Below are 12,759 nucleotides of genomic sequence, written 5' to 3'. Positions count from 1 at the left end.
TCTTATCCATATAAACTCATGCACAAACTTCTTTCCTTCTGACAGATAATTGAGGGAGATTACTGTTACATCATTATAGGGTTAGATAACCACTGCTAATGATACCATTTTCAGTTTTCATTGTTGTTTATGTCATTTTTTAATAATACTTACTAACCATGATTGCTCAATCAAATCTTTTTGGCAGGGTTCTACACTCTTAAGAAAAACATTTATAAATACCCTCATCCTGATGAGCACCTGGAAATGTCAATTATTCATGATGCCTTTCAAAGCCAATGGACACTGAGGGCATTTGTGAACAAACAAATTCAGGACCTTAACAATCCCAATAATTATTCCTGGTTTCTACATTCCAGTTCCATTCAAGAATGTCAAGCAGCAGAGGGAGGCAACATACAACAGTATTTTTTTGGCTTTTTTCTCTTTTTTTTAATTTTGCAAAAGATTTCCCGCTGGACATACTTCCATTCAGATTGCAGCTCATTCTGCTCCCCTTGAAATTAGCAGCAAAGCTCCTTTTGAGTTCAGTGACAAGAGTGGGCCCTTCATATGAACCTGCACTAAGGCTCAGTATCTTGAATGTTTGTCAGGGCCAAGTCACACCATTGGTGCCACACTGGCAAGCTGAGTCATTCTTTATGAATATTTCAAATGGGTGTCAACCTGAAGCATTAATTCCACGAGTCATGTTGCCTTTATTAGCTCAACCTCACCCACTTCCCAAATTGGCTTAATGGAAGCAACCGGTTTTGTTAATGACTGCAACAGAAGGTTATTTCCAGACCTGCTGGAAGAAAAGTAGCTTTTCATATTCTGAGTATTAAATGTGGCTTTTTTTTGTTTTGTTTTTACAGAGAGCTGGAACAATACATAATGACAGAGGGACCCTTCTTTGCATTCTAGTCATTGGTCAGTATAGGAACAAAAGTAGCCCCATATCAATTAGGTTTGACAGCTTGCCTTAGGAAGGCTGTGAATTCAGATAAATAAATTATGGTTAGTGCTTCAGACACAAGTTTAATATGTTCTTCCTAAGGCTGATAGTCTCAGAGATACTAATGCTGAACTCCTTTTTCTGTTTGGAAGTAGGAGGACAGTAGTACTGAAGATTCCCAGATGTTTAGATAAATGGTCTGCCAGTGAAAGACAACCACATATTCTGAATAAACTGGACCCAAAGAACATTAGAGAGGCTTTTAGGGCTTAATTAAATTAACTAGACTTGGGATTTGTTTTCACAAGAGAGGTATGTAAGTTACCCTTGACCCTACCTATTTTTTAAAAACTTAAAAATACTATTTTTAGTATATCTTGAGCCTGAGATCATTCCCCGCTGAAGTCAGTGGGAATTCTGCTACTATCTTCAGTGGGGCCAGAGCATCACTCCTGATGTCAAAGATCTTAAATCACAGCAGGCTCAGTTATCTACTCTTCATAGAAAATGTGAGCTGGAAAGCAGCAAAGTTCACTTCAGAGTTTGCCTCCTGTTCACCTCTGAAGAGAGGGATTTCTAATACCAGACTGAATGTGACATGGGGAACCAGACTGAAATCTTATGGTTGTCATGCAGCCAGAGCAAGCTCAACCACAAACTCTGATCTTTAACTGACCCTTGCCCTACTTGGGACAACAGGCACAGTGGAGGAATTAATTCTGTATTAAACTATATTAGCTACTATGAGGACTTCTTCAGGAGCAGCCCAAGATACTTCAAAAAGCAGCTGCTCTTTTCATATTGGTCAGATGGTATTCTCTCCTTCCATGAACAGAAGTGGATTGGATCAGCTAGGCCCTTGTTCTGAAGGATAAAAGGTAAAGGCCCACTTTAGTTTCTCTATTCTAAGGGCACATCCATACGTGCTATTAATGCTATAAAGGCTTACTGTGCAGTATTTTATTGCGCATCAAGCCTTTATAGCACTAATAGCACATGCAGTATTTTACTGTGCAGTAAGCCTTCCCTGGGAGCCTGTTCAGGAAACTGTACAGAACGCCTTCCCAAAGGAAGCAGCCTGGTACAGGGCTGCTCCCACCCTGCTCTGGTCTCCTGCAGCAACCAGGGGGAGCTCCAGGCTCCCCCAGAGGGCTAACCCAGGGGCTGGCAGGGAGAAGGACCCTGATGCACATGGGGCCAGGGCAGCTTTGCTGGCTGCAGCTTCAGCTGTCTCTTAGCCCCATGGACATTGGGAGGGGCCCTGATGTGCATGGGGCCAGGAGACAGCTGCCACTGCAGAGCTGTCCCAGCCCTGTGCACCTGAGGAGAAGGCCCATGCCCAGCAGGACAGTTCCTGACCAGTCCTGGGCTACTTGAGGATTTCCCTGCCCAGCCAGGGACTGGCTGGGAGCAGCCCCAGAAGCGGGACAGCTTCTGACCAGCCCCTGACAGTGCAGGAAAGTAGAGAGCTCCCCAGTCCCGGTACTGCTCAGCTCCCAGCTCCTGTGGAGAGGCAGAAAGTGAGCAGTGCCAGGACAGGCTGGGGCAGAGAACTACCCTGTCCTAGAGCTGCTTGGCTCCTGGAGGGAGCCGGGAACTGAGCAGCACCAGGACTGGGGGAGATCCCCACCCCTGTGGCCCGCTGGTCCAGGGGCTGACCAGAAGCAAATTTGTTCAGTTCACACTGGAAAGAGCATATAGTGAAATTTTTCAAAACCATTTTTGCAACTTAGGATCATGAAACCGATTACTCATCAATGAGACTTGCACACCTAAATTAGTATTTTGAGAAGCCTACTCATAGTCATGTTATTCTAGGTGCTTTTATACTGATGTATGATATAAATAAATAAATAAAATTCTCATGTTTCCCAAAGCAAAATCAGGTAGAAGTTGATGTTTCTTTTTGCTCTTAAATCATGCCAGTATTACTGATATATCAGCTCTTTATAAGTCTTTTTTGATTCTGAGCAAGTGGATAATGCTGATTTGATCCCTCTACTTTAATTAGTATTAACTCAAGATCAGTTGTTTTAGGAAAGTATTTGTGCTTGTATTTAAAACTAAGAAGATGAGAGTGGCAGGAGCTGTCAGAACATTTCATTTCCAGATCAAGTCACTTATTTTTCATGCTGGTTCAAATGGAGCTGCCAAAAAGTCTCCTTTCCTCAACCCATTTTCAAAGTGCTTTAATGACCTCACAGTAAGACTAGTCTACTTCTTCAGCCTTGTATTGGCATCTGATGGATCACACTCTTCCAATGGTTATAATAGTGAAACTTTAACTACAGATAATAGGGGTTAGTGGGTACAACTAACAGCAGTAAGTTTCCCAAGGGGCCATTAGCAACCAAAAGTCTGCCAAATATGCTGTGGTGGCACAAGCTGATTGCAGCTTCCTCCAGAGCTGGCCCTGGCAATTTCTCTGCCCAAATGAAAATAAAGATTGCCATCCTCTCTCACATTCATGTAATTAACCACAAGAAGCAGCCATAAGCTATTCTAGAAATATTGCTCCTCCAAAGCAGCAGTGGGGGCCAAGCTTTTTGGTGGGCATGCTAGCAATTAGCCCCACTTTTCCAAAAAGCCACTCTGATTTCCTTCCTTTGCCCAATCTGCTGCTCTGCTTTCTACTCACTATTCTGTGCTCCCCACCCATTCTCCTCCTCTGCTTTCTGCACTATCTGCTACCTGTCCCCTCCCTGACCTATTGCATGCCACACAGGGAGGCTGCCTGTGCCACAGGTTGGCCACCCTTTTTTTTTAAAGAAATTTTTCATGTTCTAAGCCAAATCAACCAAATCAAGTCCAAATCCATGAGTCAGTCCAGAACTATAAGTGACCCTACAACTGGCAAACATCCTCCACCCCCACCAGGGGCTTCAGATATTTCCAACGTTGTTTGGCAGGCATCCTACTGCAGGCCTAAGCCCAGAGACTTGGGGTTCAGATGCCCCAACTTTCACCTCAGGAGCAAGCTAGGGAGCCATATGGCTGCAGCGACAAGCTAGGGAAAAGCACACCAGAACAATTGTCCCCCGGGCTCTTAAGGAAAACTGCCTTCATGGACCCAGATACATGGTGTTTCCCCAGGCTGGCCACCCTTGGTCTACAAGACAGGCCAGCTGTGACTTCTCTTAATGGAATGCAGAGCATGAAAGCAGCCAGGATACCCTCCTTCCTATGTGGGTGAGGAAAAAAAAACAGTATGTAACTAGGACAGGCAGTGACATGTGCTAGATCACTATACCTCCAGAGTAGTTTCTGTCAAAAGCACATCCCTAAACTGTTCCAGGAATATTGGTATACCCTCCTTTAGAGGTTATAAATCTTCCATTCCCCAGGATGTAGAAGCACTCAATGAATCAATCATATGAAAGTTGTCAGGGAGGACAGATCTGATCTTGTCTGTCTAAACCTGTACATAAACTCCTCAGATATATTGACTCTGCTTTTTAAGTTCATACAGGCCAATCACTTGCCCTGATTTGCATGTGGCACTCCTGTTAATACAATGCAGTAGGCTATTACCATTAGCAATACAACACCATTGGCTCCTATTATGCTTGTGATTCACTGTAACCCCCAATCCTTTTCTGTAGTACAGCTATCATTTCCCAGTTTGTATCTGAGCATTTGATTATTCCATCCCTGTCCCTTACTCAGTTTCATGCAATTAATTCCATACTAGTTTTCTAGTTTATCAAGGTCATTTTAAATCCTAATCTTATCCTCCAAATCCTAATATCACTCTCACTAAGGCACAGTACTGTGACTAGTGTATATGCCATTGCAATTTAAGATGCAAATAGGTACAATATATAGTTAGGATGTTATATTTTCTTTTTAAAGATAATACCTGCAACAATATAAAGGCATATCAGCTTAGGGTCTCTTGGACTTGTTCTATGACCGTCATCAAGACATCCTACAATATGTGCAACATCTGAAATCTAAAATGCAATAAGGTAATGTGCGTGAATAAATCTGTGCTAGAACTGACAGACTATTTGCAATCACTAATGAGCATAATGACATCATGGTAACATGAAAAAAGATTACATAATTTACAATACTATCAAAGTATACAGAGATAGAGCCTTGTTTGCCCTTGCAGTTTATCATCAATGAAACTATTCACTAGGCAGTTAATTTCAGCACAACTGACAAGGGCAATCAGATAGGTAAAATGTCTACAACAGTTATTTTTAAGTTTTACACCATTAAATAGTTTGTGTATTTGTTAACAGTGTACTATTTTACTATATTCAGTCGTTACATAAAAGTGAAATTCTTAATATGGAGAGTGATTTTTAATTATATTCCAATTGCAGTAGTGCTTTAGAAACTCAAACATAATAGCAGTTGTATTATTTTTTCACTTCCTCTCACTGCAACCAAACCTTGAAATGGGTTGAAAAATGCCAAGACTCATCTGTGACTGAATCATCAGCATTCTATTCTTCTCTGCTGGTATTTATTTGCACGTGAGTCTTCTTAAAAGCTGTCTGACTGGAGGACAAGAATACATAGTTTATTTGTTTAGTCTCAGGATAAGCAAGTTAACACTGCTGATTTGAATGAAAAAAAGGGCTAGACCCTCTGTGGAGGAAGATTCTCTGATATGGTTGCACTGGAAATTACATTTAACCATGTGGAGATCTAATTCACAAGCAACTCAATGTTTCAGAATCAGAACATTTTTCTAAAATCCCTAAGTACTTTTTAAAAAACAGTCCTTACAATCAAACTCTCAAAATGTTTTTGCTTTTAGTCTTCTTTTAGCTAAGAATTAACACCTATAGAGTTATATTGCTTAAGACTTGTTTTACTGGTCTCTTCAAATCTTTCTTGTGGGCAAGACACAAATCTAGCTTGCTCTTCCTTTTAAAGTTTTGCTATTCAAACCTTCATTTAAAAGTTATCAGGTTACAAGTTAACATAGCTTCACCAACTGACAGGGCTCCAAGTGAGTATAAAATATGAATGTTTGTTGTAGATAAATGCAATTAAGGATGGAAGAATTTGTTCTTTGTTTACCTACAAGACATTCCTGTCAGTGTTATCTAGGCTGATATGATACAGTTGTTGGGATAACCCAAGGCATCTTGTGCATAAAGATAAAACATCAAGGGCTCAATCCCACAAAGTATTAGACATTCTGAAAGCTCATTTAATTTCCCCAAATTTAGCTCAGCTTTAAAAAGAAAGCAGTCTGGAGAGGTGGGCGGGGGGGGGAGGAATCTCTATCCATTAAGTCACTAGCTTTGTTTCTTACATTTGTTTATCCATTTATAAAACAAATGTTAGCATACTTAAACTGATAAAGAACATCAAAAAATGTTTTACTGTAGTCACACTTCTGTACTGTAAACACTTGTAAGATAGGAAGGGACAGTCTTTGAGAGAGAAAGATTTCTGTCCTTTCTTTTATTTAGATCATTTACGCATAAACTTGACTGATGAACTTTGCCTGTGAGATGGTTCCAGGGGAGAAGAACAAGTTCCTGAAAGAAATGTGCACAAGTATCTTCACAAGGATCATAGGCAGGCAAGGCATGGTTTTACACTGTAATCTCTAAGAAGCGGAGGGTCTTTCTGTGCTTGCATGGTATTCAGCTCAATGGGGTTCTAATCCTAATTGGAGCTGTGGGTACAAATAATAAACGGTACAAAATTAATAGTTTTAAAACCCCAAAGTGAAGATATTCATAGTCAAGACTACATCATGCCAATGCATTGCATCAGCGTGCATTGATCAGCAATCACCAGCTATCATCACAGCAGTCTTAGCATATTCAGTGATGTTACCTACTAAGCATACTGCAGTTACAGTATCTGAACACTAGAGGGTGAGTTAAGGATGAAATGATAGCCACACCTTCGTTTCTCTACTTTTCTAGCTTACTTTTTTTTAGACTTTTAATACTTCTTCAGACGAATTGAAGTCTTCAAGTATCTATTTCAGGTCCCATACAATATTGTGAAGGGAAAGTTATGTTCTCAAGTTCAAACATTCTTAGACAGTGCCATCAGTAATGTAAGAGCTCTTTCAAACAGCATGAAGTTAGTTAAAAAGTATGGTAGTTCAAGATGAGCAGGCTTACACAGTCTTGGATAAAACTGTGCTGTAGATATCATATTTATGGACAGATACAGATATAGATTTTTTTTATAGCAGATGGTGCCATATTCCAAGAGGACAAGTGAGCTTCCCTGGAAAGTAAACTATTACTCAGTATGAGCAAGTACCTCATGTTGCCATTTAAGGACAGGAGGAGTGGCATAGGCCAGGATTTATTTTCAAAAAGGAGTAGATAGTGCAGAAAACAGCCTCTTTCAGAGTTAGCTTCTCAATATGTGGAATATACAAGGGGGGGAAAAAAAATCACCAATGAACATTTAAACCAGAAGTCAAAGATGTCAATTGCCATTTATCTGGAGAAGGAAACTTGTAATTGCACCCAGCAGCAGGTATCATGACAGAGACAACGGAAGTGCACAACCCAGTGTTACAAGAGAATTCAGGCCTACATGAATGCAGCTTTTAAAATTAACCTTCTACTGATTTGTTTTAAACTTAACCCTATACTGATAACTATGGGAAAAATTTACATGAACATGTTAGAAGTCCTTAGATTTGATAGGGAAACAGGAAATGGTTTAACTTAGGTACTGCAATGTGCAAAAGATGTAATCCCCAGTTTTCTGGGTTATTGTGATATTGCCCTATATAGAGGAATATGTGCATTTGTGTGGGCCTTGTCATTTTAAATCAGCTACTTTCCAAAAGAAAAAGCATTGCTATTGATTACAGAATGCCATTTACAAATACTGTTAAATTTTGTTATCAAACTTTGTCATACCAAAGCATTTGTTATATCTTCTTCTTTTTGAAGCACAAATAAGAATTTTGCAACACTGTTCTATTGCCCGATATGGTCCCCTCATAAATATCACATGCCAATTATACAAAATGTATCGTCAGAAATCCTATCTGAATTCCCTAGAGCCATGGAACAGCAGATGTGTTTGTTTTTATACTACAGTGCAGTATTAGCTATTATTTTAATATGCTCATGCAAAAGGCACCTTCATATCTCTTTAATCTAGATTACACATTACTTTTTATGAAGTCTTAAATACTTCAGACAATAAGTACAGTTGAAATATCCAAAGTATGAATAAAACACTAATGACTGGCCACTGTGAATAACTGAATTTTGCAAATGAGCATGCAGATGAAGAACAAAAACAGGAATGCATAAATAAAATGGGCCTTGCTCATTTGTATTAGGTAAACAATTTGAGTTCTAATAATTAAAGCACACACTACAGAATGTTTTGTCAAAGAATGATGAAACGTGAAAACATCTGTGCTACAATTAAACAATTAAATCTGAGAAGTAGTGAGACCCATTTTAGGTACACATTAAATATGTGAATTAGTAAAATTCTAATTTCAGCTAGAAATTACAATTGCATTGTCACTAATTTCTACAGATCACAGATAAATAAATGCAGCTTTAGTTAAAATGGCTTAAATCACTGCACTGTAAGTGAAGTTGAATGGTTTCTGGGTTAGACCATTAAGGCAGAACACTGAACAGTATAATTTTAATTGGTAGAATAGAGACTCGAATTGCATATAGGCCATGTTTAAGAAAATGAAGAGTATACTTGTTAAAATTAAAGGAAACATGCTTAAATTCTATTCTCATATCTTTAGGTCTAAATGAGGTCAAATTTTTCCTATAATTTTCCAAGTCTTGCTTCCTTCATATTACATGTTATTTTGTTGGGGAGGGGGAAATCAGGCAAAAAGTATCTATATATCCCTTATTTATAATGAATTTGATATAATGGAACACAATACTAGTTTGCCATCCTAGAAAACATGAAAAATCAAAAACTCAGAATTATTCCAAAACCATGCCTCAAAAAAGATACTTTGGGTGAGAAAGTATATTTTGGTAAGAAACTGTAGCATGTATATAGTTTATCATAAATCTAATTGACATATTTTCCATTAACATATGAAATAACCTGGGTTAGTAAAAAATTTAAAAATTTCAGGCAAAACAAAAATATTTCCTTTCTTAATTTTTCTGAAAAAAAAGAATTCTGCTCATATTTTAGAAACATAACTGAAATATGATTAGGCATCAAGAAACATTCCTTTTCCCCCACAGCAATATTGAAGGCGTTTTTCCAATTTAACCTTTCCTTTGCAAAAGAAAAAAAATTGCAACATAGCAGGTATATTTGCCACACAGCAGATCTCTTCTTGGATTTCAGACCACCAACCATATCCTATCATGCATCTTAAATAGTTTACATTACTTCTTTTGAAGGATTAATCTGAACTGGCATAGACATAAAAATCAAACTGCATAATGCATTCCTAAACTGAATAGTCTTGTACCGTAAACCCGGTTAAAAAAACCATATGTTCTGTAAATGTGTGTGTGTTGCTTTCATACTACATACACTGAATCACTGTCAGGAATATGCAAAAGGACAAGATGGTTTTGTACAAAACCTCAATTTATTTCAGAGAAATTAAAAATATGGTATTTAATATATATAAATTTCTATTCCTCTATAAATATAGATGATCTTGTGATAATGAACAGAAATAAATGCATACCGAATTCAAATAACTTTGCATTTCAGGGTATGGGAGCCATAGATAACATTTATGAACCTAATACAGGTGCTTGTTATATAAAAAGTTATAACAATACAGTCAGGAGTGTAGCATGTAGCATTCTGCTGTTTTTCATACAGAGGACTAAATATTAAAATGAATCTGTCAAGAGTTATATTTGATGCATCTTGTTTAAACCCGTTTAACCCTGTCCCCTCACACTTATCCAGGAGCAATATGAGATAGTAGACATATTGCACGCATGCCTTCTTACCTCCACAGTATGCAGTGTAATTACTGTGCTAAAAAAAGGTAGAGGTCCCTTAAGGTCTCATAGCCCACCAGATTGTTTAACCATTTTTCCCTCCGAGTAATCTAAAGCATCCTTCCTTCCTTCCTTCATAACAACAAACACATAACAAACCAGAATTCGAGGGAGAGTTAATGTTTTTAAACATTTTGAAACTGGAAAGTCAATTTATAGTTTTAATTCTTAAAAATCTGAATGCTGCATTTCATTCTGATAGAACTATTTTTACTCAGCTCATATTTCCTGATCCTGTTTATATTGAGCTGTCTGTTAATCTAAGCAAATATCAGCATCTCAACAAAGCATTCCAGGTAGTTCTCCCTCAGCGGTTTCATTACCAGAATAATATTATCATAAACATACACAAGCTTACCCACTGCCGAAGCAGATGGCTAAAACTGAGCACACAATTAGAATCAAGAGTAGAACTATTCTCAGCCTCTTTCTTCCACACAATGCTAAACTTTTTGTGACGGTGACAGCCAACAGATCACCCAGACCAGTCACCTCTTGCTTTTACCTTTTGGGGGGGTGGGGGTTAAAATATAACTTTATAGGGAAAGTTTAATGTCCATGTCCTCATTTTTAAGCCAGACCTGCTACAGGTTCAGGTGGCGTTAAGACCTCTGATCTTGACCATTAAAAAGCCACAATTCTCCTTTAGCTACAGTTAAATAATTTTTTTTTAAAAGAGAGAAACCCCACTCCCCCAAAACAGAAGGCAGCCAACCCCCTCCCCACTCCAAACACACCTAATCCAAAACCTTGGCAGAAAGTTGTTTATTCTGCTGCTGTGGCCCCAGAGGTGAGGCACGGTTTGGGACAGAACCAAAATGGTCCTCCCACTTCTCCCGCCCCTTCCCCTGACAGTTGGGTGACTGGTACTGAATGTCTTTGGGGAGTCAGCAAGACAAGGAGACCATACAGTTATTCATGGGCAGCAGGGATCAGCTCCTCTGCTCTCATCCTCTCTTCTACCATGCAGAGCTGGTAGAAAAGCAGCAAATCGCTGCTTTCTCCTCTCTTCCCTCAGGACACAATTGATAAGAGATAGACAACTGTCCCCCTGCATGTGGGGCAGGATCATGACAGGTGATCTTCTCCACCTCCCCATACCTAGGTAGCAGGTTGGGATCAGGATGTTGCCTGGGTCTGGAGGGGCCTTTGCACAGCTGCAGCAACCTCAGTGCAGGCCCTGCTGTTCATGCAACTAAAACTCCAAGCAAATCAGCCAACCTGTTTGGGGGCGAAGAGAGGGATTTTTTTTTAAAAAAAGAATTCAATCCTGCACTAGAAAATAAAATCCAATACCATTTTTTTTTTAAAGTGTGTGTAGATTTGGGGGTGTGGGGGGGGATCTGTAAATGGCTTTAAAATGTCCTAAATAATTAAAAAAAGTGAGAGATCTTTGCAATTTAAATACAGTACAAATATACTTACAAAATCTTACAGAGACTATTTACAACCCTCTCCCCAAAGGACACAGTATGTTCAGTTCCAACAGGAGACAGAAAAAGAGAGAGAGGGAGAAAGAGAAAGAGTCAGTCTGTCCCAGCTTAGGGGTTTCCCCACCTGCCTCTCTTCTCTCAGTTCCCTGTAGGCTGGAAATGCTGTTAGCAGTCCAGAAAGTCTGACTGTTGTGCAAGCATTTCCCCCCATCCCAGCTAGGATGGTGGCCACATGGCAAGCTGGATACAGGTCCCTCACCCACCTTTGAGGCACAAGGTTTCCCTCAGCCGGGTGGGGCTGGGCTTCACACGGTGGTTTCCCCCTGCTTGCTGTTGGTGAGTCTAGTATAGAACTTCCTCCAGGAATTGAGCGTTTTGCCAGACCAGATCCAGAAGCCTGAGGTGATGCCCACGATTAAGGTCATGAGATACTTGATCATGAAGACAGTGAAGTCAGGACTCATGGGCGGGTGGTGGCTGCTGTGGTTGTTGGGGCAGGGAATGGCATAGCTCTTACAGCTCTGGGTGACCCAGCTCCTTTCCCACTGTTCCCTAAAGGCTTGCTCATAAAAATAGCAGGCGATGACGATGGTGGCAGGCACCGTGTAGAGGACACTGAAGATCCCAATCCTCACCATCAGCTTCTCCAGCTTCTCTGTCTTGGTGCCATCATGCTTCATGATGGTCCGGATGCGGAAGAGCGACACAAAGCCAGCCAGCAGGAAGGAGGTGCCGATGAACAGGTAGACGAACAAGGGGGCCAGGACGAAGCCGCGCAGGGCATCCACGTTATTGATGCCCACAAAGCAGACACCGCTGAGCACGTCGCCGTCCACCTGCCCCAAGGCCAGGATGGTGATGGTCTTGATGGCAGGCACAGCCCAGGCGGCCAGGTGGAAGTACTGCGAGTTGGCCTCGATGGCCTCGTGGCCCCACTTCATGCCAGCTGCCAGGAACCAGGTGAGCGAGAGGATGACCCACCAGATGGAGCTGGCCATGCCGAAGAAGTAAAGCATCATGAAGAGGATGGTGCAGCCCTCCCGCTTGGTGCCCTGCGCCACCGTGCGCGAGCCGTCCTCAGCGAAGCGCTCGTTGCACACCACGCGCTCCTCCAGCAGGAAGCCGGCGATGTAGGCCACGGCCACGGCCGTGTAGCAGCCCGACAGGAAGATGATGGGCCGCTCGGGGTAGCTGAAGCGCTTCATGTCCACCAGGTAGGTGAGCACGGTGAAGAGCGTGGAGGCGCAGCACAGCACCGACCAGATGCCGATCCAGGTGCGGGCGAAACGCAGCTCCTCGGGCCCGAAGTACATGAGGCCGTAGAGGCGGCCGGGCTCGCAGGGGGCGCCGCAGTCCTTCTCGCCCAGGAAGCGGTAGTTGAGGTAGGCGGGCACCTTGAGGGCCCGCGGGCAGG

At 41.1% G+C, this 12,759-nt stretch overlaps 1 protein-coding gene across 1 annotated transcript; it reads right to left on the bottom strand.

Moving 5' to 3' along the window:
• Nucleotides 1-9,459: 9,459 nt before the first annotated feature.
• On the bottom strand, nucleotides 9,460-12,754 carry FZD1 (frizzled class receptor 1; the record flags this gene model as incomplete). The annotated part of the gene is made up of 1 exon (XM_019530702.1): nucleotides 9,460-12,754. A coding segment is annotated over one exon (1,104 nt), but the record flags the coding sequence as incomplete, so codon positions are not given.
• Between the last annotated feature and the right edge of the window lie 5 nt (nucleotides 12,755-12,759).

The sequence above is a fragment of the Crocodylus porosus genome, unplaced genomic scaffold (genome assembly GCF_001723895.1).
Source record: "Crocodylus porosus isolate Cpor-Errol unplaced genomic scaffold, CroPor_comp1, whole genome shotgun sequence".
Taxonomy (NCBI): Eukaryota; Metazoa; Chordata; order Crocodylia; family Crocodylidae; genus Crocodylus; species Crocodylus porosus.
The sequence above is the reverse complement of the archived record's forward strand: the minus strand, read 5'-3'. Positions and strand labels throughout refer to the sequence as shown.